Raw genomic sequence first — 27,778 nt, 5'->3', positions numbered from 1 at the left:
GATTTCATTACTGAATACAGCTATATAGTGCTTTCAGAAAGTTATTCAGACCCCTTGACTTTTTCCCAAATGTTGTTACATTAGTCTTCTAAAATGGATTAAATAAAACAATCCAAAGCAATCTACACACATTATGGGGTAATGACAAAGGTTTAGAAATGTTTGCACATTTATTAAAAATAAACATACCTTATGTAAATAAGTATTCAGACCCTCTGCTATGAGACTCAATTGAGCTGTGGTGCATCCTGTTTCCATTTATCATCCTTGAGCTGTTTCTACAACTTGATTGGAGTCCCCCTGAAGTAAATTCAATTGATTAGACATGATTTGGAAAGGCACACACCTGTCTATGTAAGGTCCCACAGTTGACTGCATGTCAGAGCAAAAACCAAGCCATGAGGTTGAAGGAATTGTCTGTAGAGCTCTGAGACAGGAATGTGTCAAGGCACAGATCTGGGGAAGCATTGAAGGTTCCCAAGAACACAGTGGCCTCCATCATTCTTCAATGGAAGTTTTGAAGCTGTCCGCCTGGCCGAACTGAGCAATAGAAGGGCGAACCCGATGGTCACTGACAGAGCTCCTCTGAGGAGATGGGAGAACCTTCCAGAAGGACAACCATCTCTGCAGCACTCCACCAATCAGGCCTTTATGGTAGAGTGGCCAGACGGAAACCACTCCTAAGTAAAAAGGCACATGACAGCCTGAATGGAGTTTGACAAAAGACACCTAAAGACTCTGACCACGACAAACAAGATTATCTAGTCTAATGAAACAAAGATTGAACTTGTTGGCCTGAATGCCAAGCATCACATCTGGAGGAAACCTGGCACCATCCCTTCGGTGAAGCATGATAGTGGCAGCATCATGCTGTGGGGATGTTTTTCAGTGGCAGGGACTAGACAGGATCGAGGCAAAGATGAACTGACAAAGAACAGAGAAAGATCCTTAATGAAAACCTGCTCCAGAGCGCTCAGGACCTCGTTCTCGGGCGAAGTTACACCTTCCAACAGGACAACGACCCAAAGCACACAGACAACACAGGAGTGGCTTCTGGACAAGTCTCTGAATGTCCTTGAATGGCAGAGACTTGAACCCGATCGAACATCTCTGAAGAGACCTGAAAATATCGGTGCAGCAATGCTCCCCATCCAACCTGACAGAGCTTGAGAGGATCTGCAGAGAAGAATGGGAGACACTCCCAAAATACAGGTGTGCCAAGCTTGTAGGATTATACCCAAGAAGACTGAGGCTGTAATCGCTGCCAAAGGAGCTTCAACAAAGTAAAGGGGTCTGAATACTTATTTAAATGTGTTTCTTAACCTGTTTTTGCTTTGTCATTATTGGGTATTGTGTTTAGATTAAGGGGGAAATAAACTATTTAATCAATTTTATAAGGGTGTAACCTAACAATAATTTGTAGAAAGTTAAGGGGTCTGAATACTTTCCAAAGGTACTGTATATATGTTGGTCATGAATCCCTTAAATAAAAAGGTACAGTATGGGCAGGGATCAGAAAACCAGTCGGTATCTGGTGTGACCACCGTAAGTCTCATGCATATCTCCTTGTTGTCCTACTCTTCAATGGCTGTGCAAAGATTTTGGATATTGGCGGGAACTGAAACATGCTGTCAATCCAGAGCATCTGAAACATGCTCAATGGGTGACATGTCTGGTAAGAATGCAGACCATGGAAGAACTGCAACATTTCAGCTTCCAGGAATTGCGTACAGATCCTTGCCACATTGGGCCTGTGCATTATCATGCTGAAGAATGAAGTGAAGGCGGCGGATGAATGGCACAACAATGGGCCTCAGAATCTCATAACAGTATCTTTGTGCAATTATGTTCGTTGTAGGTAGCTTATGCCTGCCCATACACACACCACCACCACGGGGCACTCTGTTCACAACGTTGACATCAGCAAACCGCTAGCCCACACGACGCCGTCTGCCATCTCCCGGGTACAGTTGAGACCGGGATTCATCCGTGAAGAGCACAGTGGCCAACGAATGTGATCATTTTCCCACTGAAGATGGTTACGACGCCGAACTGCAGAATTATTTTGGTTGTGCAAACCCACAGTTGCGTCAGCATTCCGAGTGGCTGGTCTCAGACGATTCCGCAGGTGAAGAAGCCGGATGTGGAGGTCCTGGTCTGGCGTGGTTACACGTGGTCTGCTGTTGAGGCCGGTTAGACATACTGCCAAATTCTCTAAAACAACGTTGGAGACAGCTTATGTAGAGAAATGAACATTGAATTCTCTGGCTACAGCTCTGGTGGACAGTCCTGCACTCAGCGTGCCAATTGCATGCTCCCTAAAAACTTAAAGACATCTTTGGCATTATGTTGTGACAACTTCACAGTTTAAAGTGGCCTTTTGTCCCCAGCACAAGGTGCACCTGTGTAATGATCATGCTATTTAATCAGCTTCTTCATATGTCAAACCGGTCAGGTGGATGGATTATCTTGGCAAAGGACAAATGCTCACTAACATGGATGAAAACAAACTTGTGCACAAAATTTGAGAGATCAGCTTTTTGTGCATATGGAACATTTGTGGGACCAACACTTTACATGTTGCGTTTATATTTTTGTTCAGAGTGTATTTTTGTTCATGTATAAATGTATTTATGTTTGGACACACCTACTCATTCAATGGTTTTTCTTTATTTTACCATTTTCTACATTGTAGAATAAGAGTGAAGACAAACTATGAAACACATGTAAACAAAAAAAAGTGTTAACCAAATCAAAATATATTTTATATTTGAAATTCTTCAAAGTACACTTGGCATTCTCTCAACCAGCTGCATGAGGAATCATCTGGCCAGGTCATCTGATGCAGCACCATCACTCTTCTTCTTGGTCAAATAGCCCTTACACAGCCTGGAGGTGGGTTTTGGGTCATTGTCCTGTTGAAAAACAAATGATAGTCTCACTAAGAGCAAACCAGATGGGATGACGTATTGCTGCAGAATGCTGTGGTAGCCACGCTGGTTAAGTGTGCCTTGAATTCTAAATAAAATCATTGACAGTGTCACCAGCAAAGCACCCCCACACCATCTTCTCCATGCTTCACGGTGGGAACCACACATGCAGAGATTATCCGTTCACCTACTCTACATCTCACAAAGACACTGCGGTTGGAACCAAAAATCTCAAATTTGGACTCAGACCAAAATTATATATTTCCACTGGTCTAATGTCCATTGCTTGTGTTTCTTGGCCCAAGCAAGTGCCTTCTTCTTATTTGTGTCCTTTAGTAGTGGTTTCTTTGCAGCAATTTGACCATGAAGTCCTGATTCAGTCTCCTCTGTACAGTTGATGTTGTGATGGGTCTCTTACTTGTATGCTCTAGTCGGCTGGCCCTCGCTACATATTCGTCGCCAGACCCACTGGCTCCAGGTCATCTACAAGTCCATGCTAGGTAAAGCTCCGCCTTATCTCAGTTCACTGGTTACGATGGCAACACCCATCCGTAGCACGCGCTCCAGCAGGTGTATCTCACTGATCATCCCTAAAGCCTACACCTCATTTGGCCGCCTTTCGTTCCAGTTCTCTGCTGCCTGTGATTGGAACGAATTGCAAAAATCGCTGAAGTTGGAGACTTTTATCTCCCTCACCAACTTCAAACATCTGCTATCTGAGCAGCTAACCGATCGCTGCAGCTGTACATAGTCTATTGGTAAATAGCCCACCCATTTTCACCTACCTCATCCCCATACTGTTTTTATTTATTTATTTTTCTGCTCTTTTGCACACCAATATCTCTATCTCTACCTTTACATAACCATCTGATCATTTATCACTCCAGTGTTAATCTGCATAATTGTAATTATTTGCCTACCTTCTCATGCCTTTTGCACACAATGTATATATAGACTCCCCTTTTTTCTACTGTGTTATTAACTTGTTAATTGTTTACTCCATGTGTAACTCTGTGTTGTCTGTTCACACTGCTATGCCTTATCTTGGCCAGGTCGCAGTTGCAAATGAGAACTTGTTCTCAACTAGCCTACCTGGTTAAATAAAGGTGAAATAAAAAAAATAAAATAAAATAAATTACTTAATCTGTGAAGCATTTATTTGGGCTGTAATCTGAGGTGCAGTTATTTGCCAATTTCTGAGGCTGGTAACTTTAATGAACTTATCCTCTGCAGCAGAGGTAACGCTGGGTCTTCATTTCCTGTGACGGTCCTCATGAGAGACAGTTTCATCATAGTGCTTGATGTTTTTTGCGACTGCACTTGAAGAAACTTTCAAAGTTATTCAAATTTTCCAGATTGACTGACCTTCATGTCTTAAAGTAATGATGGACTGTCATTTCTCTTTGATTATTTGAGCTGTTCTTGCCATAATATGGACTTGTTTTTTTACCAAATAGGGCTATCTTCTGTATACCACCCCCCCCCCCTATCTTGTCACAACTCAAATTATTGGCTCAAACGCATTAAGGAAAGAAATTCAACAAATGAACTTTTAACAAGGCACACCTGTTAATTGAAATGTATTCCAGGTGACTACCTCATGAAGCACACAAGAGTGTGCAAAGCTGTCGTCGAGGCAAAGCTACTTTGAAGAATTTCAAATCTAAAATATATTTTGATTTGTTTAACCCTTCTTTGGTTACAACATGATTCCATATGTGTTATTTCATAGTTTTGATGTCTTCACTACTTTTCTATGTAGAAAATGGTAAAAATATAGAAAAACCCTTAAATGAGTAGGTGTTTCCAAACTTTTGACTGGTACTGTATGTACAGTGCCTTGCGAAAGTATTCGGCCCCCTTGAACTTTGCGACCTTTTGCCACATTTCAGGCTTCAAACATAAAGATATAAAACTGTATTTTTTTGTGAAGAATCAACAACAAGTGGGACACAATCATGAAGTGGAACGACATTTATTGGATATTTCAAACTTTTTTAACAAATCAAAAACTGAAAAATTGGGCGTGCAAAATTATTCAGCCCCCTTAAGTTAATACTTTGTAGCGCCACCTTTTGCTGCGATTACAGCTGTAAGTCGCTTGGGGTATGTCTCTATCAGTTTTGCACATCGAGAGACTGACATTTTTTCCCATTCCTCCTTGCAAAACAGCTCGAGCTCAGTGAGGTTGGCTGGAGAGCATTTGTGAACAGCAGTTTTCAGTTCTTTCCACAGATTCTCGATTGGATTCAGGTCTGGACTTTGACTTGGCCATTCTAACACCTGGATATGTTTATTTTTGAACCATTCCATTGTAGATTTTGCTTTATGTTTTGGATCATTGTCTTGTTGGAAGACAAATCTCCGTCCCAGTCTCAGGTCTTTTGCAGACTCCATCAGGTTCTCTTCCAGAATGGTCCTGTATTTGGCTCCATCCATCTTCCCATCAATTTTAACCATCTTCCCTGTCCCTGCTGAAGAAAGGCAGGCCCAAACCATGATGCTGCCACCACCATGTTTGACAGTGGGGATGGTGTGTTCAGTGTGATGAGCTGTGTTGCTTTTACGCCAAACATAACATTTTGCATTGTTGCCAAAAAGTTCAATTTTGGTTTCATCTGACCAGAGCACCTTCTTCCACATGTTTGGTGTGTCTCCCAGGTGGCTTGTGGCAAACTTTAAACGACACTTTTTATGGATATCTTTAAGAAATGGCTTTCTTCTTGCCACTCTTCCATAAAGGCCAGATTTGTGCAATATACGACTGATTGTTGTCCTATGGACAGAGTCTCCCACCTCAGCTGTAGATCTCTGCAGTTCATCCAGAGTGACCATGGGCCTCTTGGCTGCATCTCTGATCAGTCTTCTCCTTGTATGAGCTGAAAGTTTAGAGGGACGGCCAGGTCTTGGTAGATTTGCAGTGGTCTGATACTCCTTCCATTTCAATATTATCGCTTGCACAGTGCTCCTTGGGATGTTTAAAGCTTGGGAAATGTTTTTGTATCCAAATCCGGCTTTAAACTTCTTCACAACAGTATCTCGGACCTGCCTGGTGTGTTCCTTGTTCTTCATGATGCTCTCTGCACTTTTAACGGACCTCTGAGACTATCACAGTGCAGGTGCATTTATACGGAGACTTGATTACACACAGGTGGATTGTATTTATCATCATTAGTCATTTAGGTCAACATTGGATCATTCAGAGATCCTCACTGAACTTCTGGAGAGAGTTTGCTGCACTGAAAGTAAAGGGGCTGAATAATTTTGCACGCCCAATTTTTCAGTTTTTGATTTGTTATAAAAGTTTGAAATATCCAATAAATGTCGTTCCACTTCATGATTGTGTCCCACTTGTTGTTGATTCTTCACAAAAAAATACAGTTTTATATCTTTATGTTTGAAGCCTGAAATGTGGCAAAAGGTTGCAAAGTTCAAGGGGGCCGAATACTTTCGCAAGGCACTGTATATGTGTAAGTGAGGACTTGGCTGTCTATATTCTTTTGGTTAGGTTTTCCTTAATGTGTTCGCTCCCATGTGCTGGTAAGGGCACAGAGAACAGACAGGTTGGATTCCAGTTGATGTGGAAAGTGTGTGTGTGGTCTGCAATTAAAGAGAGAAACAAAGACACAATAGTGAATGACAACAGAATCTCCAATTCACATCTCTTATAAACAATTTGCTTAGATATAATATTACTATAATGACTTAATGCTATACAGGACCAAACTGCGCAATACAACGTGACTGTACTAATTTGAGATCAAAATATAATACAACACGCTGGGGGACATTACAAACACAGGGTTAAATGTCCGAAATGATAAGACGCCCAAACTAGAGCTAACTTGCGCGCAGTATAAACTACTAATTAGCATAACCATACATATGACAGAGTCACAGAGTGCATCTTCAGACATAAACACCGGAAATATATGAAAGATGTCCTTACATATCAACAAGGATGCATGCTAACTGGTAGGAAAACACTAGGATGGCTGGAATTCTCTCTCACTCTGGAGCTGATCTTCTCTGAGCTGGAGATCGCCCAGCATGCTCTGCTCAACTTCACCAGTGGGCGGAGCTCTGATATGATGAACTAACATTACCGATATGATTAACTACAAATACTTCACAGCTATTTATAAATAGATAGATACACACCTATTTTGGAAGGCTGTGAAAAATCACTGCTGACAGGGACTGGACTCTATAGATGCGGTCTTGTTTTGACGGTCATGACAATCGTAATGCCATTTGACGCGCTTTACAGTTTAACTGACTGAATAGACTGGTTTGTTGTATGGGGCACTCCAAAGCACAGGGCTGCGTTCAGTACGTTTTTCAATTGAAAGAAAGCGATGCTGACAGTGTTTTGGACTTGGGTCGGGGAACACTGTCAGCATAGACACTGCCCTTTAATAACGTCAGTACAAACCGTTGCAAACGTGCAAGCGAACTGAACGCACCTCTGGTTCTCAAACATCTCCTCCGGGACCCTCAGACGTTTCACAATGATGTTGCCCGCTTGTCGGGGCGAGGGGACGGGATTGGGCTGGAAAAACAGCTTCTATCTCAAGGCCATCAGACTGTTAAACAGCCATCACTAACATTGAGTGGCTGTTGCCACGTCAACCGTTACCCATCGTTCCACAAAAGCCGCGGCCCTTGCAGAGCATGGGGAACCACTACTTCAAGGTCTCAGAGCTAGTGACGTCACCGATTGAAACGCTACTAGCGCGCACCACTGCTAACTAGCTAGCCATTTCACATCCGAAGGGATGCTGCTAATGTCATAGTGACGTCAACACTTGAGTTACATCTGAGAACTTTTGCATTTTAGCTAACCCTTTTCCCAAGTTTAACCTCATTATCTAACCTGCTGTGTATATTCTAACCTGCTACGAAAAGTCACTTGACATTAGCGGCGTCCCATCTAGTCAAAACCCTATCATCAAGCACTTAATAAATTAGTGAGTTGAATCAGGTGTGCTAGCTCTGGAGCTCCAATACATGGAACGGTCGGGGATCCCCAAGGAGATGTATTTAAAGCCCTGCTCCAAAGTATGTGTAGACGTCACATTTCTCTAATGCTGGTAGACAGGATGCGTGGGCGTTGGCACTTGCCCATGGGCAAGCATGCTGCTTGAACTTTCAGGTGCATTCTCTCCTTCTGAATCTTTTATTGTCCTCTTCCTACTACCTCTGTCTCTTCATCTGGCGACTGCGAGCACCACCTCGGAGATCTAGTCAAATGCCCGTATTCCGGCGCCGACAGAGATGACCGCCTCGCTTCGCATTCCTAGGATACTATGCAGTATTTTTATTTATTTTTATATTTCTTACATTGTTACCCAGGAAATCTTAAGTTTTATTACATACAGCCAGGAGGAACTATTGGATATAAGAGCAACGTCAACTTACCAACATTACGACCAGGAATACGGCTTTACCAAAGCGGATCCTCTGTTTGGCCCACCACCCAGGACAATGGATCGGATCCCAGCCGGCTACCCAAAACAAAGGGGCAGACCGAGAAGTCTTCAGGTCAGGCTCCGTAGACGGGCGCACCGCTCCCGAGTATACTATTCGCCAATGTCCCTTGACAACAAGGTAGACAAAATTGTCTCTTGACAACAAGGTAGACGAAATCCGAGCAAGGGTTCCCTTCCAGAGAGACATCAAAGATTGTAACTTTCTTTGTTTCACAGAAACATGGCTCACTCGGGATACGTCAGTCGGTACAGCCACCTGGTTTTGTCACACATCGCCCCGACAGAAAAAAACATCCCTCTGGTAAGAAGAAGGGCGGGTGTATGCCTTATGATTAACGAGACGTGTTGTGATCATAACAACACACAGGAACTCAAGTCCTTTTGTTCACCTGATCTAGAATTTCTTACAATCAAATGCCGACTGCATTATCTACCAAGAGAATTCTCTTCGATTGTAATCACAGCCGTGTATATCCCCTCCCCCAAGCAGACACATCGACGGCCCTGAAAGAACTTCATTGGACTCTATGTAAACTGGAAACCACATATCCTGAGGCTGCATTTATCGTAGCTGGGAATTTTAACAAAGCTAATCTGAAAACAAGGCTCCATAAATTTTATCAGCATATCGAATGCACGACCCGGGCTGGTAAAACCCTGGATCATTGTTACTCTAACTTCCGTGACGCATACAAAGCCCTCCCCCGCCCTCCTTTTGGAGAATCTGACCACGACTCCATTTTGTTGCTCCCAGCCTATAGACTAAAACAGGAAACGCCCGTGCTCAGGTCTGTTCAACGCTGGTCCGACCAATCGGATTCCACGCTTCAAGATTGCTTCGATCACGTGGACTGGGATATGTTTCGAATAGCGTTGGACAATAACATTGATGAATACGCTGATTCGGTGAGCGAGTTAATTAGCAAGTGCATCGGTGATGTTGTACCCACAGCGACTATTAAAACCTTCCCCAACCAGAAACCCTGGATTGATGGCAGCAGTCGCGCAAAACTAAAAGCGAGAACCACTGCTTTTAATCAGGGCAAGGTGACCAGAAACATGACTGAATACAAAACCGTGTAGCTATTCCCTCCACAAGGCAATCAAACAAGCTAAGCTTCAGTATAGAGACAAAGTAGGGTCGCAATTCAATGGCTCAGACACGAGAGGTATGTGGCAGGGTCTACAGTCAATCACGGACTACAAAAAGAAAACCAGCCCCGTCGCAGACCACGACGTCTGGGTCCCAGATAAATTAAACAACTTATTTGCTCGCTTTGAGGACAATACAGTGCCACCGATATGAAAACCTGCAGGCTCTCCTTCACTGCAGCTAACTGTGAGTAAAACATTTAAACATAGTAACCCTCGCAAGCCTGCAGGCCCAGACGGCATCCCTAGCCGTGTCCTCAGAGCATGCCCAGACCAGCTGGCTGGTGTGATTATGGACATATTTAATCAACCCTTATCCCAGTCTGCTGTTCCCACATGCTTCAAGAGGGCCACCATTGTTTCTGTTCCCAAGAAAGCTAAGGTAACTGAGCTAAATGACTATCGCCCGGTAGCACTCACTTCCGTCATCATGAAGTTCTTTGAGAGACTAGTAAAGGACCATATCGCCTTCACCCTGCCTGACACCCTTGACCCACTCCAATTTTCTTACCGCCCCAATAGGTCCACAGACAACTCAATCACAAAAGGCGAGGTCAGTACAGGTGCATCAAAACTGGGACCGAGAGACTGAAAAACAGCTTCTATCTCAAGGCCATCAGACTGTTAAACAGCCATCACTAACATTGAGTGGCTGTTGCCAACATACTCACTGAAATCTCTAGCCACTTTAATTTTAAAAAATTGTATGTAATAAATGTATCACTAGGCACTTTAAATAATGTTTACCCTACATTACTCATCTCATATGTATGTACCGTACTTTATACCGTCTACTGCATCTTGCCTATGCTGTTCGGCTATCGTTCATCCATATATTTTTTATGTAGATATTCTTATTCATTCCTTTACACTTGTGTGTATAAGGTAGTTGTGAAATTGTTAGATTACTTGTTAGATATTACTGCATGGTCGGAACTATAAGCACAAGCATTTCACTACACTCGCATTAATTTAACATCTGCTAACCATGTGTATGTGACAAATACATTTTGAGTTGGTAGAGAGGAAGAGGGTTCCAACACGGCCTGTCTCCCTCGAGCAGGTGGCGTGTTTTCGTTGTTTTAGCCCTCCATGCAAGGGCTTTTTGTATGGCGGTCAATGAGTGTTGAATTTGATCAACAAAACAATGTATGGTTTATTTGATCGAGTTGAAGTTTCCAAATGTTTAAGTTGTTATGAGTGTATTGATTCATTACACTCTCATTCCATTAATATGGAGTTGGTTCCCCCCTTTGCGGCTATAACAGTCTCCACTCTTCTGGGAAGGCTTACGACTAGATGCTGGAACATTGCTGCGGGGACTTGCTTCCATTCAGCCACAAGAGCATTAGTGAGGTCGGGCACTGATGGGCGATTAGGCGATTAGGCCAATTCATCCCAAAGGTGTTTGATGGGGTTGAGGTCGGGGTTCTGTGCAGGCCAGTCAAGTTCTTCCATACCGATCTGAACAAACCATTTCTGTATGGACCTCGCTTGGTGCTCAGGGGCTTTGTCATGCTGAAACAGGAAAGGGCCTTCCCCAAACTGTTGCCACAGAATAGTCTAGAATGCCATTGTATGCTGTAGCGTTAAGATTTCCCTCCACTGGAAAAACAGCCCCAGACCATTATTCCTCCTCCACCAAACTTTACAGTTGGCACTATGCATTCGGGCAGGTAGCTTTCTCCTGGCATTCGCCAAACCCAGATTAGTCCGTCGGACTGCCAGATGGTGAAGTGTGATTCATCACTCCAGGGAACGCGTTTTCACTGCTCCAGAGTACAATGGTGGCGAGCTTTACAGCACTCCAGCCGACGCTTGGTATTGCGCATGGGGATCTTAGGCTTGTGTGCGGCTGGTTGGCCATGGAAACCCATTTCATTCAACTCCCGACGTTGCTTCTGGAGGCAGTTTGGAACTCGGTAGTGAGTGTTGCAACCGAGGACAGACGATTTTTATGTGCTACGTGCTTCAGCACTCAGTGGTCCTGTTGTATGAGCTTATGTGACCTTCACGGTTGAGTTGTTGTTGCTCCTAGACATTTCCACACAATAACAGCACTTACAGTTGACCGGGTCAGCTCTAGCAGGGCAGAAATTTGAAGAACTGACTTATTGGAAAGGTTGCATCCTATGACAGTGCCACGTTGAAAGTCTCTGAGCTCTTCAGTAAGGCCATTCTACTGCCAATGTTTGTCTATGGAGATTGCATGGCTGTGTGCTCGATTTTATATACCCATCAGCAACAGGTGTGGCTGAAATAGCCTGAATACTCTAATTTAAAGGGATGTCCACATACATTTAAAGGGATGTCCACATACTTTTGTATATGTAGTGTATAAGTAGGTCACTTGAAATCCCGGCAACTTTGAGAACTATACCAGAGTTGTCTTGAGACGGCTATGCATATTAATGGAATGTGGCTAGTAGCATAGCATCTCTCTACATTGAATACAGGCGGTTGATGTCAACAACCCTCATTGAATATTTAAAAAATATGACAATAAATGAGACTTGTCCACTAATCCAAAAAAGGATAGGCAGGAGCTAGACAACCCACTGTGCCGCTTTGTGGACAACGACTCCCATTGTTAGGGTGGAGAGACGAGTACCTTGTCAGAATTTCCATAATCTTTGGTTGTACTCTTGATCCAGCACTGGAAATAAGGGGGTGATTCAATCCGGATCGAGGAAGTTCAGCTCTACAGCTGGGATGAAATTTAAAGGCAATGTTCCCACTTTAGTGGAGATTGCATTCACGGTAAACGCTGCATATTTTGGCTCAATCGTAAATTACCTTAACATTTCTATAGGAGAATCTGTAACGCCTTCTGCTTCAGCGTTTCAGATTGAATAGAGCCCTCAGAGTTGAAAAGAAACTCAAAATGAGGAAGAATAGACGGGTAATTGGGATTTATGGATTCTACAGTGATTTTGATGTTTTACCTGCAATAGCTGTAGATTTGCACAACATTTCAATATTGCCCATGTTTTCACACTGTAGAAATGGTTGGTGTAAACGCATTACATGGCACATCAAATGCTGTAAATCACATGGAACTATTCAAATGTATTTTATTTATAAATGTCACTTCACATTCTCATTGACTAAATTTTACAAAAGAAAATCCCAAATTAAATATACATTAAATATTCATCCCAAAATGTAGAAAAGAGCATGTACATGTAATTGACATTATAAAAACATAGCACTTTTTTCATCTGTACTACCACTGAAGTACAAATTCTACCAAAATGACATTGACATCCTTCCATTGCCAGGAGTCTAAAAAGGTGTTTAGCCTAAAGTAAAAGCCTCCATTATCAACCAGCTAGGCACATTAACTAGAACCTGCAATTAAGTCGTACATAAAACCTTATGCTCAGCTAGGTAAACAGCATTTATTTTTCAATGGATCTTAAATTGCATTGACACAGACTTATCTGAATCTCCACAGGATCTGCCTTAGCCTTCTGTTTAATATAGTGGATGCTTTCGACCAGTGTTTTGTACACATTCTCTGTATTTGATAGTCTCCCCAAGTATTTGCCAGAACTGGGGTGGTCATCCAGGTAAAATGAAAAAAATCAGCACTTCAGACAACTGTAATCCACCACAGCAACCAAAGCTAGGCATAGGGATTTTTGTTTGCTTGCAGGTTTTCCTATCACACAACATACAGTATGTCTGGATTATGGAGAGTAGTCCATTGGCCAGGGAGTAACACCATTCAGTTGTATTTAGATCCTATCAGGACCAAGAGATGACATGACTTCAAAATCAAATCCTGATTTGAAAGTGAAACCATCCGGTTTTGACGAAGTTGAAACAATAGGATTCAATATTCATACAGTAGGACAGGAGCATATCAGATATACAGAAGCCCTTATTCGGAACAGCTAGTCCCTCCAAACATACATCAAAGGAGGTTGGTGGCACCTTAATTGGGGAGAACAGGCTCGTGGTAATGACTGGAGCAGATCAGTGGAATGGTATCAAATACATCAAATACATGGTTTCCAGGTGTTTGATGCCATTCCATTTGCTCCGTTCCAGACATTATTAGGAGCCATTCTCCCCTCAGCAGCCTCCACTAACATACATGTACAGTGTAGTATCACACACACACACACAATACAGGCTACCCGTGCTGTACCTGAGCCCATTTGTGGGTGTAAAGGTGACCACAGTTTCACGTTTTGACCGCAAACTGCACTGTTGACTGCAGTAGTGTGACAGGGTCAAATTTCTCATGATTGTCCTTGACACTGTTGTTGCTTAGCCTTTAGTGGCTAAGTATTTGGAACTCCATTAGTAATGAATATGGACTTTGAGTAGCATAAATCAACTAGTTTGAGCATTAGCTAAAAGACAAAGTCCGCAGAACAAGAGTTGGTCAGACTACCATTTAGGGTTCAGTCAGAGTCTGCTGCACTTTTCTTTGCATTAAGGTCCCTTGTTCATGTAAACTACAGTTACAGTACAGCTGCTGCGGATGAATGAAGATGGTAGGGACAATAGTAGTGTCCTGCAGGTTGGATATGCATAGCCTCTGATGTGTTTGGAGCAAACCAGAAGTTTCTAAATCTCTCTCTCACTGCACCAGAGAGTTACGAGCTTGTTGGATTATCTGAACAAGTCACAGTGAAGTCTGACCACCTGACCTTGTTCCAAAAGAGTTGCTGCCTGCAAATTCCTAGTCTTGAGGTAAGGCAGTAGCAAAGTCTTCATGCTTAATAGTCACACTATTAGTCTCATTGTCTGTGTCCTGTACTTCTAATAATTATTTGAATGATCACAAATGTCATTGTCAATGTAAGAGTTCTTAAGAGGAGTCTCAGAGTCCCTCAAAATCCCAGTCAGTGTTCATTCTGAAGAGTTGAGAAGGTTCTTGAGTTGCAATAGTCACAGCCAGTGGTCTCATCGTCCATTAGAGACTGATATTACCTGCTAGCTGATAGACACCATAGTGTAGGTAGCTAGTGTTCAGCTCTGTTCAGTTGAGTTTAAAGCATGCTAAATATCTCAGAAGAGTAAAGCTATTAGTTTGTAGGACAGTTTTGTTTTGTGTCCCTCAGTGGTGGTCAGTTTTTCTCAGAATACTGTGAAGCCCAGCGGACATGAGGAAAGGCTTCTCAGAGCTCCCATCATTCCTCTCCAAGTCCTCACCTGGAGGGGTGTATGGGAGGAGTGGAGAAAGGGAGAGGAGAGAGGGGTTAGAGGTGCTCAGATCAAATGTGAAGCAAGTGAACAGCCATGGTGGTTTTTACAGTTGTAAAGCAGCCAAAGCATTGATATTGGGATCGACTGAATAGCCAATCAAAGATGCCAGAGGTCAGGATGAGAGCAGGCGTATTCTTTCAGATGTGATTTTTTTTGCATTCAACCGTAATGAATCATCAACCAATACCACCGTGTTTTGGAAGCATATCTATGAAGAGGAATACATAGGTTTTACTTACAGAAACACAGAAACAGTGTGTCTACACACATTGCATATACACTGAAGAATCCATGAGCGATCAAATAGGACCCGAATATCACCGTCTGCCAATGAGAAGACACGATAATACACCATCAATACCCAGCTGAATGTAGGATATACCCACTGCTATACCCTTTCTATTTGGGCCTCTTACCAGTAACGGTACCCAGTAGTAATGCAAGGTCGGCACTTCTTCCTGAAAGATGGGCATTTTGTGTGTGAAGAAAAAGAAGGCTATGACGCCTGAAACACACAAACAACATTGTAAATACCCACAGATACGCTTCATCAAATATTTATACCTTTGACTGATTTCAGTCAAAGACAATATAAATTCTCTTAATAACCTTAGACTAAAACGGTTAGAAGTCACAAGAACAAAAATATATGTTTTTTGCAATGACTCACCTACACTCCCTGCTATTAGCACTTTCCCCAGGAACAGTAGGAAGTCAGTCACTCTGTCCAGCACCGCCACCCTGCAGTAGAGAGGGGGGAACCCGGTGAGGTTAGCTCAGTAAGGTGCCACCAACTGGGTAGCCTAACAATCCAGCCCCTGGCTTCAGAGGGCCTTACCTGACTACGTTTCTCATCAGTAGGCAGAAGGCATCTCGAGCTGACATGCAGAAGCCCTTCCCATATATCGCAATCTAGAGTGAACACACAGACCATGGTACCATATTGAGTTACACTATAGCCTACAATTGAGTTGTGCGGTCATATTCAGCTACCCCTGACTCTGTCGCTAAATTAGCACCACTTCACACCGAGGAACTACTATGTAAGTGTCAGTGCATATGGACGCCCACAAACCACCATACTCACCATAATGTAAGCGTTTCTGTTCATGAACTTGACGAAGCGCTCTAGACACCAGAAACAGCATTTGAGGCAGCAGAGCACGAAGCGTGCTGCCACGTTATTGGCACCTGAACACAGACCATTAGTGACGAGTTACTCCAGAGTCACATTCAGGACTAGATGATGTAATACTGTACTATACTGTCCTAAAGCCAAACTGACCTTTGAGTTTAGAATCTAGATACTCCAGGATAATTCGGGCCATCTGAACCACGGCCAGAATTAGAGCACCAAACGCAAGTGAGCCTGTGTGATACCTGTAACCCAGATGATCACACACGCACATCTGCTTTAGTCAGTCTATCATTAATAAAAATCATCAACTCCCAAACCCTCTAAACACATGGTTCAAACAACTCCTGAGCCCTAATGAAAGTCACTTTTCCAGTAACCCTGCTAATCAACTGTATTTGTGGTCTGGTATGGAAGGCTCCTTACCGTATGGCCCTGCTAAATGAAGAGAACAGGGGACAGGGGGGGATGTCCTGGGGCTTCCTCCGGGCCCAGTAGTAGGAAGCGAAGGCCCCAGCCAGGGTACACTGTCCCAGGGCGATGGTGAAGTTGACCAGCCACAGGAAGATGAGCAGGTTGGACAGCTGGAGGATGAAGAGGTAGCGGTGGTAGGGCGTCTCCCCGCCGTAGAACGCAAATGTACACTGGGCTCCCGGACACGCCTTAGACACGTTGGTCTTGTTGAACGTCTGAGATGGAAATAGTGAAAATACCGGATTACCATCCATGCAAATCTGGGGTACTCAACCCGAGTTTCTGTGTGTGTCTGCAGGATACTTAGATTGAGTGGAGAAAAAGGGGACTTACCTCAGGATTACATGTCTTGTTTGCGTACATGCAGTTGGGCTCAGCAGCCATTACTTTATAGATGGCATCTCCAGAGGAGGCCAGGAATCTGGGTGTAATGCTGATTAAGGTATAAAAAAAAATTGCTCTTGTACAACAATACACAATAGAACACCACTTTCTTCAATTAATTATGTGTCTCTGTACTCCATAAGGCATTCAATACAACAACTGTATAGCATCTGGGAGTTGATGGTTATCATGAACAAAGAAATGCAAAAACAGCGCCCTCGAGTGGAGAAATACCACACCAGTAAGAGTAAGATACACAGAGGTGACGGCAAAATAGGAGCTGCAGACGGCCAGCAGCAGGAAAGTGATGATTGGATAGAAGAGTGTTGACATGATGTAGCTGACGGCCCTAGAGACCAGAGGCACAAGAAGAACATCAGTCATTGAAAATATACTCTTGAACTAAATGAAGAAATAAAGTGAGAGAACGCGGAAACTGTTACTATTAGTTGACTTACTTGCTTCCCTCTCTCAGTAGAGCGATAGCCACCCGTACTCTCCTCCTCAGGAAGATAAGAATGATCAGGATAGAGGCTTCTATGGTACCCAGAGCTATCACTAACAGAGAGAGTGGGGAGGAGAGACAGCAGAAAGTTAGCGAGTCTGAGCCAAACCATAGTATCAATCCTAACCAAACATTTTCTCAATTTGTAATGTGTAAAGTAAATGAAAGAATGTATTACAGAACAACCATATACTTTGAGAAATGTTTTACTTTTACTGAAACTGGTCATCAGCCTAAATGCTTTGAAAGAGACTCAGCCCTGAGATAAAGCTGAGAGAGAGATCGTCATGAGAGAGGTGATGACTCACAGAAGATGAGCCATGTCTGGCTGAGCTGCAGGTAAACCATGACATCTGTCTGGAAGCCGATGTCTACGATGGTCACATCTGCCCCGGGCTGCTGCCTCAGCAGGGAGAACTCCAGGTAACAGTGCCATATTCCTACAGAGTCACAGAAAGCAGAGGTTAAAGAGGTGAGAAGACACTGGTAACACACGCGGCTACGCACGCACGTACGTACATATGCACAGTTGCACATATTCACACAACCGCTTAAACACGCACGCAAGCAAACAGGCACACACACATACTGACCGTATGCAATGACCAGTATGACTGCAATGATGGTGAACCAGAGGAGGAGTCCGGCAGTGAAACGTAGCAGCAGGATGAAGATCAGACTGACCACCAGAGCCATCACCAGACCTCTGGAAATATAATATACAGTACACTCTCTAAATATAGCATTTTACAGTACCGTAAAAGTACCATACAGAACAATTCATTGTCCCTTATAATAACTCAAACCAGTGTATCTCTGCCAGTAAGAGTTCACACATGAAAAAGTACTATAAATACTATAGTATTACCCATTAGTGTTTTTGTAGACTTTACTGTAGTATTTACAGTTAACTGTAGTATAAATTCTGTAGTAAAATAAAAGCGTAGTATATACTATAGTAATTAATGTAGTGTTTTTGTAGACTTTACTGTTGTATTTACTATAGATCATGTTTTTTTTTTAACATTTTCTTTGATGAAGAAGTGCAGGCTACTACTGGAGAAATACTAAAAGAGCACATTTTCCATAACTTGTGGTAGGTAGGTAGGTAGGTAGGTAGGTAGGTAGGTAGGTACGTACGTAGGTAGGTAGGTACGTAGGTAGGTAGGACTGGGGTCTGAACTGATAGTTCATAGCTACTATTCTTTTCTATAGCCTGTAGGGTACACAATATATGGGCTATACTTGGCATTTAGGTTCCTCACTTATGGGTGGCACAAATTGGGAAATGGGGGAGGGGAATGTACTGGGTATATGCAAATTCAATACTGAAGTATTTATTATTGGGTTTATGCGGACATTACTGTAGTATTTTTGTAGATAATACTGTAGTGTGTGGTAGATTATATACTAAGTATTACACATGATAGAGGGATACTACAGGATGTAGTAAAGTATTCTACAGTTTACTACAGAATCCTATAGTAAGTACTGAAGTATTCTAGTTTTCATGTAGGTTCTTACATTAAGATCCAGTTCCATGAGGCGGCGTAGTCCTCCACAATCTTCATCCCAACCTCCTTAGCATCCACCAGACCTGTGATGCCACTTTAGGAGACAATACTATTCTAAAACTGCCGTTCTTACAGAAATGTCTCTGTGTGTTTGTGTGTGTATGCATGAACACGCACCTCAACATGTGTGTGTGTCGGTCTTTGTAACTCACTTGGCAGCGTCTCTTAGTTCAGTCACACTGCGGGCTGTGTCCAGGGCATCTTTGAAGTGGGTTCTTTTGGCCACCGTCAGGGTTCCATTTTGAGTGATGAAGTCAGGAAAACAACGCTGCAGGACTAGTAGACAAGACAATTCAGTACCATCACTTCACAATAGCCTGCCAGTTGCCATCTCCCCCCCCCCCCCCCCCCCCCCCCCCCCCCCCCTGTACTTACATGGTCTGCTAGGCACAATCATCGATGGACAGTCCTCGTCTCGTAACACTTGTGCAATGGGCTGAAAATAAAAAGCAAAGATCAAGATGTTGCATTCAATGGAAAGTTCACATCCTAACAGTATCCTGCCTACACACTGCCTTTGAGAACCAGTATACTCACACATGCAAACAGCTTACATACATGGTACACATCCTAACAGTATCCTGCCTACACACTGCCTTTGCTTACAGCTTACATACATGGTACCTGCCTTTGTTGGGTTGTTGAATCCTGGTTTGCAGAACTGCCTGTAGTAGTCCCAGGGCGCGGCAGTGATTTGGTATTGCAACTGCACATCTGTATAGGTGGAAAATTTGTCCGGGCACTTGGAAACACACATCTGTTAGGAAACACACACACATACACACATTTTTATTAAAAGTCAGTAAAATGATATCACAGGAGGCTGGTGAGAGGAGGACGGCTCATAATAATGGCTGGGATGGAGTAAATGGAATGGTATCAAACTTCTGAAGAAGGCAGAGTGATGCCAAAACGTTGGTGATTTACCCAATAAATTACTGGGAGTGCGACTATATTTATTTTTAATATCAAACTCATGGAAACCACGTGTTTGATACCATTCCATGAATTCCATTCCAGCCATTACTATGAGCCCCAAGGTAAACTCATTCCGTGGCTGATATGACCCCCATGTCTGAACAGCCACTACACTTAAATACTTCATTACTCTGTTATTTTTTCTCTGATATCATTTGACCAATATGTTATGAATACCTGAGTGGTCGGGCACTGTAGGTTGATGAGGACAGCAGGGTTGGCACATTTCAGGATGTTGAAGTAGAACAGTGTGGATTTTTTTCTATAGAAAGAACAAACATTGACATGGTTTAGAAGCGATACAGTTCTACCACTAGGTGGCTGTGGAGCACAGAGGACAGATTCAGAGAAAAGCCCTCATATAGTCGGACATACAGTGATGTTAAAAAAGACTAATATCCCTCTTCATTTTTGTCAATTGTAGCCTGTATGCTCCAGTGTTTCAGTATAACGGGTGAGAGAGGGGTGTAGTCTCTTCTCTACACGTGTTTCAGGCTAAACTCCATCACAATCCCATAATCCTGGGAGAAAAACACAGTGCTAATTATGAGCTGCTGAGATCTGAGGGCCCTGGCTAGCTGGGAGTAAACACACTACTCCCTATCTCATAGCCCGGTCCCACAAACTGCCTTATCACAGCTTTACAGCCGTCGATAAAGAACGAATCCTCGCCATGGTTACAGCCTGTCAATCACGCTTGAGTTCTATGAGGGGAATTCAACACTGAGCAGTTTAGTGTGGGGATGCAGTATTAGACTTTGGATTCACTGGGTTTGATTTCACTGACAATGGGAACTGTGTGTGGGGGTGAGGTGCATTTTAATTGTAATGGGCAAATGGTCAATTGAATAGCATTGAAGTGCTTAGATAAAGAACCAGCCAATGGTTCAGAGGGCCACACTAGGGCTAGATGGAAGTTTAAAGTTAACAACAGATCTAGGATCAGATGATCCTTAACTGAATTCAGGGGGATGAAAAAGTATCTGACGCTGTATCAGTGGTAGTGGAAACCTCTGACAGGTGTGTTAATTGGCAAGTAAGCACCAATTAATAGCAGCAAATAAGGCACAGGGGAATTATCATGACCTCAAAAGGATCTAAGGCCTATTTAGTACTAATGGTATGCTAATCACTCACTAGAGTAATTACTCACGCGTTTGGAGTGCCCTTCTGCCCACAGAATTGTCCGTAGCTGTCTGTAGGGTAGATCACCTTCCTGGGGTCACCTTGTAGCCACGCTGGAGAAAAAAAAGAAGGAGTGAGAGAGAGAGAGAGAGACACAGAGAGACAGAATGAGAGAGAAAGAAGCAAACAGATCGAGAGAGAAATGGAGAGAGAGCGAGAGAGCGAGAGAGAGAGCCACAAAGAGTGAGAAAGAAGGAGATGGAGAGAGGAAGCGAGAATAAATCATCCTCTTTTACCTCTGTTTTCTAATACCGAAATAAAATAAATATAGATGAAAAGTCTGGATAGACTGAAGTCTTATTCCCACTCCCTGAATCAAAGGGTTCAGATTCTTTTGTATCGGAGAATCTCAACGTGTTCTTCAGCTCCTCTGGCAGGATTTTAAAGACGAGGTCATTGTGTGTCTAACTGCTGCTCTGCTGTAAAAAACGCAATCACACTTCTCATTCCAGAGGCTACTGCTCTTCTCAGGCTTATTTTCTGCATCGTTTACAGCATTGTTCAGAAAGCATACAGGAAAGGAGATTTCGCTTTCTAAGACACCACGTGTGTGTGTGTGTGTGTGTATGTGTGTGTATGTGTGTGTGTATGTGTGTGTGTATGTGTGTATACGTGCATGTTTGTCTGTGTGTGTCGATTCGTTTTGATCAATAGTAGTACCTTTTCTCTATGAATGAGAGGCTGTCAGTGACTACCTCAGTCGAACAGTCTCAGTCGAACCTCAGTCGAACAGTCTCAGTCGAACCTCAGTCGAACAGTCTCAGTCGGACCTCAGTCGAACAGTCTCAGTCGAACCTCAGTCGAACAGTCTCAGTCGAACAGTCTCAGTCGAACAGTCTCAGTCGAACAGTCTGAGTCGAACCTCAGTCGAACAGTCTCAGTCGAACCTCAGTCGAACAGTCTCAGTCGAACCTCAGTCGAACAGTCTCAGTCGAACCTCAGTCGAACAGTCTGACTAACGGAATCATTATGGTAGTATTCCAGAACCATCAGATTCTAAATGGAATGCTTCTGTACAGTATCTGAAACACGTAGTGAACGACAGACTTCTAAGGAGATATAGCGATGGATGGGCATGTGCCGACCTAGCCCTGTTGATATATGGTATGGTTGCAGCTGCTCTACAAATCAATGCGAATCAGTAATTATGCTGAATAAATCATACACTGAATGATGTCAGAACGAATCTTCCTAGTATGGTCAACGTTTACTGTAAATCAGCACAGCCAGAGGATTTCCCCCAAACCACACAAGATGCCTCAGGGATGAGAGATAAATGGTGTGTGTTAGTGATGCCGGCTGTTTGTTCATCCACATCTGCTGCAATTCCTAATAACCCATCCGCAACCTCTTGACTATATGTGATAAAGTTCAGATCTGAGGCCCGCACCTGACCCTAACCCACTAATGGGGCGATAGAAAATGCACTGTTCAGTCAGAGACGGCAGAATCATTTGACAGGGGGTGCAGTATTGTTTTTGTTGTTGCCGGTTTTAAGGAAATGAAAAGCAGTGAAAACGACCCAACATGTTTCTGATAAGATTTCAGTTTCGGCTTGGATGCATATTTAATGTGGTAGATATACTATCAGCTTTTATGATGCTGATAAGATAGCACCTTTACAGATGGTCCCTAACTTCACGTTCTGAAATAAATCAATAATATTTCTCCACTCCTGTTCCTGTGTCAATTTACATTTGATGTATACATTTTACTGCAAGAAATACATAATTCAGCAGGAGTTAATATAAAGACAATGTGAGAGGTTATAAACCTCCAGTCAGTGTCCAGATGTAAGTTTCCATTTAACTCATCAGAACAGTAGGTTGAAGACCCCATCTTGTGACTGTCTAATTTGTATAGCGCCTCACAATCATCACACATAACATAGTCTGCTATCCTCCTCTTTTACCACTTCACCTCATCTTTCCCAAACATTACTTTTCTGGACCCTCATTCTCTTTATTTTCAACTCTCCATTTCGTAGCTTTTCTCTTATTGAATTCAACTCTGACATTGTCATTTTTGCCTCAGTGGATCGACGTTAAGATTCTGCCCAAGTTCCCAAAAGCATTTGGCGATTGGCGTGTATTTGGCACACGTACAGTAAGGCAATAAAGCTTAGGCTTACGCACTTATAGCAGATCCAAAATTATAAGAAAAAAAACCCAATGTAGCCTATAGATATGAATTGCACAAGAATGATACATTTATGAACTTTTAAAGCATTGTTGTTCAGCTTGCTACCCACCCGCACTTCATCCATACAATATTTTATGACCCTAAACCCGCCTGCGGATATAACCACAGGGACTGCAGGTTATGAGTCAACCCGAAAATCCTGTGTGTGTGTGTGTGTGTGTGTGTGTGTGTGTGTGTGTGTTTGTCTGCGCGAGAGAGAAAGGCCAAGGCAAAGAAAAAGAAAGAAGATTGAAGTGAGTGAGTGTTCCTGAGAGGATGAAGTCATTATGGATGTTTGTGTGGTGTAGATGGGCATGGAGTGGTGTAGATTGTAATAAGGTGTGTGTGTGTGTGAGTGAGTGTGTGTAATTTTGCACGTGTGTGTATTTTGTGTGGGTTTATGCATATGAAGGAGGGGGAGGGGGGCTCTCCTCTCCTGATGGCATGAGGTCATTGGTAGCTGGCAGGCGGTATGAAGAGTTAAGAGTGACTTCATCATCACTCCAATATCAAGCTCTCTAAACGCTCTATTGGTTTTGACTGCCAGCATCCCTGCTGCTCTTTAAAGAATGAGATCACACTAAAATATGAGACCAGAGCTCCACACGCCTTTACCGAGGTGAACTCAAACTAAAACATGAGATGGAATGGCCGTGGCATATTGAAAAATAATGAACTCATACAAAAATATATGAGTCTATAGCGCTGGGTTGCAGCAAAAGGGGGCAACTTATATTATAACGGTTCTGTATGACAAGGTTAAATAATGACATTGGAAGGAATAAGGCCAGATCGGCAATTAAAGGTCATGGGGTAGCTGATGGCCAGTAAGTTGCTTCTATGACCTTGAATCAGCTGCATCAAAGAAGGATTAGGATTGGGATGCTCCTCATCTCAAAGTTTCAGAAGCTGAATATATCAACAACAAAAAACAACTGATGCCTGCATTCACTTATTCTGAAAATTGTAGGGATTTATTTGTGTGCTGCCAAGGCCATTCTCTGGTTGAATTTGGCTACAGGACTAAATGTATGTTTTTATAGTGTGCAACTGAGGACTGCAAGTTAGGTTTTGATTGAATGAAGCTCTACGTTCTCAAAGGCAATGTCACAGTAGAAAACGTTCTCTTTTTCAACAGAGACCCCATGTTGAGACTGTCAAAAGGCCTGAACCAAAAGGATTTTTGAACAATGGCTTCTATCTTCTCTCTCTCCCTACCTGTTCTTTTCTGAATATCACTTTATTCAACACTGACCAGATATCAGTCATAACCCAACTCTACTACAAGAATCAATACACAGGATTGCTGTATTTTCCCTTTCTGCGTTTTATCCTTCTCTCTTTTCTCAACGATACATCTTCCTTTTATTGAGCTACAGTTGGGCATAGGGAGTAGGGCTGCCTATAACATCTAGTGGGGATGGTAATATAATGGGAACAATTGATTGCATTAATGAGTAAGTATTCACAAGGGGCGGAGGGGGGGGGGGGGGGGGCGCTAACAGGAGAACAGCATGCATAGTAAATAGCTGCTTTTATTCAATGTTGAAGCAACTTTATCTTCAGTGCAGTCACTCCAAAACCTACCCTTTTAATTCTTTAGCTGCTTACCATTTCTGAGATCATTACTATGAGAAAACGTACACAACTTTTGAAGCAGAACCAATCATTGAGCGATGGATTGATCTTTAGCAGAAGAGGGGAGAGCAAAATAATAGAGATAAGAGAGGGAAGCCCAGAAGCGCTTCATAGAGCTGTGGGAGGGACATGAAAACAGTCATTTCTACCATCTTTCAGAGGTGATGTGAACCCAACGTCTTCAAACAGTCTCTGAATAGAACAGATGCTACACACCTCTCGCTCTCTCTTTGTATCTCTCTCCAGCACAATGTATGATCTCTAGCTATGTTCACCATTTCTCTCTCACACTTGCTACTTTCTTTCTTTCTTTGCTACTATTTTTTTGCTACTTGTTTCTTTGACACAAACACGTCCTTTCTTGTGTTTATCTTACTACTCCGCCGGCTAACTAAGTAGTTAGAACCGACTGCTATTCGGTTTTATCTTTCTCTAACACGGTGGTGAGTATTGATGGTGGGATTTCAGAGTCCTCTGATCAAAGGTTCATCTACTGACTCCCACTCATGGGGCCAGTGTGTTTGGGTTTGGGCCAGTGTGTTTGGGTTTGGGCCACTGTGGCATTATCATTGCTTACAATACAAATGTCTAAACACAACTCATGTAGCATCTCCTTTTCATTGCTTGTTTACACTGTTTTGAAAGTAACAGAACTTTGACTCCACTAGGGTGATGAAATAAAGGATAATGCTCGTCTCACATTGGCATAATTCCTAGACATTTGGGAATGCAAGACAGCTGGACATCGAGTTTTGTCCAATGCATGTAGACCTATACATCATGAAGAGTTGTGAGTTTCCATCTATAGACATCCTTACACTGTCCTGGTAATATAGTGGTTAGGGTCCACTCACCCACAGTCCCCAGTGCTATGTATCCAAGGATGACGATGACGAAGATCACACAGCAAAACAAGTCTGTGCAGCTTCTGTAGTGAGGGAAAAACACAAAGGGAAAAAGAGGTAGATACAGAGAATCTCAATTGCACACTACTTCTCAAAACCCATTGGATGAGAAAGCGAGAGGTCCCTCCCTCTGACCTTCTTCTCCAATGGGTTTTGAGAAAGAGGCAAGGGGAGAGGATGCGAGGAGTATGCAATTAAGATTCTCCCATTGAGATAGGGAGAGAGAGAGAGAAAGAAGAAGAAAAGGTCAATATCCTTGAGGCTTTCAACACCCTGAGAGAGAGGAACGAGAGGACAGAGAGATGAGAGAGGGTGTAAAGAGAGAGAGAAACGAGAGGACAGAGAGATAAATACACACCAAGGCCATGCTCATTATTCTGGTAAAGATCAAACAGCTGCAGAAGGGACCATGGTGATGATGAGATGCTTTCACAACGGAAATTAAATATTAACCTCAACAATCTGCTGCTATGACTCTCTCTAGACACATCACATTCCCATACTCTCTTTCCCAGGGTTTGGCAATCAGAATGGCTCTTGCAGTGTGTATACCTGTGTGCCAAGTGCTTACATCTTTCTATCCAACCGGGGACGGAAAAGGGTCACATATCCACAAACAGTAGTGCGTGTGTACACATGTGCTGAGGAAAATCAGCGACCTACAGTACCAGTCAAAAGTTGGGACACACCTACTCATTCAAGGGTTTTTCTTTATTTTTACTATATTCTACAATGTAGAATCTACAATGTAGAAAATTGAGTAGGTGTGTCCCAACTTTTGACTGGTACTGTAGGTCGCTGATTTTCCTCAGCACATAGTGAAGACATGAAAACTATGAAATAACACACATGGAATCATGTAGTAACCCAGAAAGTGCTAAACAAATTATATTTTATATTTGAGAGTCTTCAAAGTAACCACCCTTTTGCCTTAATGACAGCTTTGCACACTCTTGGCATTCTCTCAACCAGCATCATGAGGTGGAATGAATGCCTGGAATGAATTTCAATAATCAGGTGTGCCATGTGTTACGTTCCCCAGTTTATGTGTTGTAGTTTGTGTATTTGCATGTGTTTTATTTCAGGAAATGGCTTCCTGAAATCCCTCAAGCAGCTGATTGGTCGACTCCAGGGCTAATTGGAGAGCTGACCCCGCCCCCTCGTCAAGACACAGCTGTCTCCAGTTACATTCATTCTGAAGCTATATAAAAGCCAGTGTTCTGTTCAGGAGAGAGAGATTTTGGAGGTAGGGATTACTGAGAGAGATTTGCTGGGAGGTCATTGCAAAGCGATTGTTTGTGATAGAGAGATTTGCTTGGAGGTCATTGCAGAGAGATATTGCTAGAGGTTGATTTTGATGGGAGTTCATTGCTGGGAAGTTGGTATTTTTTGTGAGTTTGTTGCTCAGATAGAGCTTATTTGATGTACTTTGTTTCTTAGTTTGTTTGTGAAATTGTTTAATATTCTGTTTCATTTGTTCCCAGGGGGAAAGGGGAAGGCACCTTGGGAGTGCTTAGGCAAGAGGCCCGCGGGCATACATATACCCGTAGTATATTCACTGTCTAGGCACACTAGGTAAGACCTGGGCGGACCACCCCCTATATTTTGGTTAGGGCACCAGGTGGTGCTAAATTAGGTAAAAGTGGTTAGGCAGGTAAGATAAGGAGAGGGGGGGCTTTGAGATTTACTTTCTTTGCTTTGGTTCCGTCCAGCCCCTTTTCCACATATTACCGTGTAAAGGAATAAAGTCCTTGTAAATGGTACCACATTCTGTCTGTTGTCATTCTTACTCGCACCTACAGTCCATACCTTTTTCACTTCACAGAGAGTTTAGTTGTAGCAGGGTGTTGCGTTCCCTCTTCATAGAGGCGTGCGTAACACCATGTTAATTTGTGGAATGTCTTTCCTTCTTAATGCATTTGAGCCAATAATTTGTGTTGTGACAAGATAGGGGGGGTATACAGAAGATAGCCATGTTTGGTAAAAGACCAAGTCCATACTACAGCAAGAACATCTCAAATA

The 27,778-nt window shown here is 42.9% G+C and overlaps 1 protein-coding gene across 6 annotated transcripts in view; it reads right to left on the bottom strand.

Moving 5' to 3' along the window:
* Positions 1-12,628: 12,628 nt before the first annotated feature.
* LOC110508829 (choline transporter-like protein 5-A) overlaps positions 12,629-27,778 on the bottom strand; it is a 69,580-nt gene continuing 54,430 nt past the window's right edge. The window contains exons 3-22 of one of the 6 annotated variants that reach the window (XM_021589672.2): positions 25,706-25,779; positions 21,001-21,085; positions 20,025-20,109; positions 19,498-19,626; positions 19,245-19,305; positions 19,022-19,145; positions 18,820-18,903; positions 17,889-18,001; positions 17,604-17,735; positions 17,249-17,348; positions 17,047-17,139; positions 16,740-16,827; positions 16,359-16,621; positions 16,083-16,177; positions 15,885-15,988; positions 15,636-15,709; positions 15,468-15,538; positions 15,214-15,302; positions 15,037-15,121; positions 12,629-14,743 (exon numbers count right to left, since the gene is read on the bottom strand). In XM_021589672.2, the coding sequence (XP_021445347.1) occupies positions 14,649-14,743; positions 15,037-15,121; positions 15,214-15,302; positions 15,468-15,538; positions 15,636-15,709; positions 15,885-15,988; positions 16,083-16,177; positions 16,359-16,621; positions 16,740-16,827; positions 17,047-17,139; positions 17,249-17,348; positions 17,604-17,735; positions 17,889-18,001; positions 18,820-18,903; positions 19,022-19,145; positions 19,245-19,305; positions 19,498-19,626; positions 20,025-20,109; positions 21,001-21,085; positions 25,706-25,779 (2,044 nt within the window). In that variant the 3' untranslated portion in view covers positions 12,629-14,648. Of the gene's footprint in view, positions 14,744-15,036; positions 15,122-15,213; positions 15,303-15,467; positions 15,539-15,635; positions 15,710-15,884; positions 15,989-16,082; positions 16,178-16,358; positions 16,622-16,739; positions 16,828-17,046; positions 17,140-17,248; positions 17,349-17,603; positions 17,736-17,888; positions 18,002-18,819; positions 18,904-19,021; positions 19,146-19,244; positions 19,306-19,486; positions 19,627-20,024; positions 20,110-20,984; positions 21,086-25,705; positions 25,780-27,778 lie in introns of those variants that run through there. The other 5 variants (XM_036966681.1, XM_036966683.1, XM_036966680.1 and 2 more) reach the window with 5 other exon arrangements.

This window comes from Oncorhynchus mykiss, chromosome 28 (genome assembly GCF_013265735.2).
Source record: "Oncorhynchus mykiss isolate Arlee chromosome 28, USDA_OmykA_1.1, whole genome shotgun sequence".
NCBI lineage: Eukaryota > Metazoa > Chordata > Actinopteri > Salmoniformes > Salmonidae > Oncorhynchus > Oncorhynchus mykiss.
The sequence above is the reverse complement of the archived record's forward strand: the minus strand, read 5'-3'. Positions and strand labels throughout refer to the sequence as shown.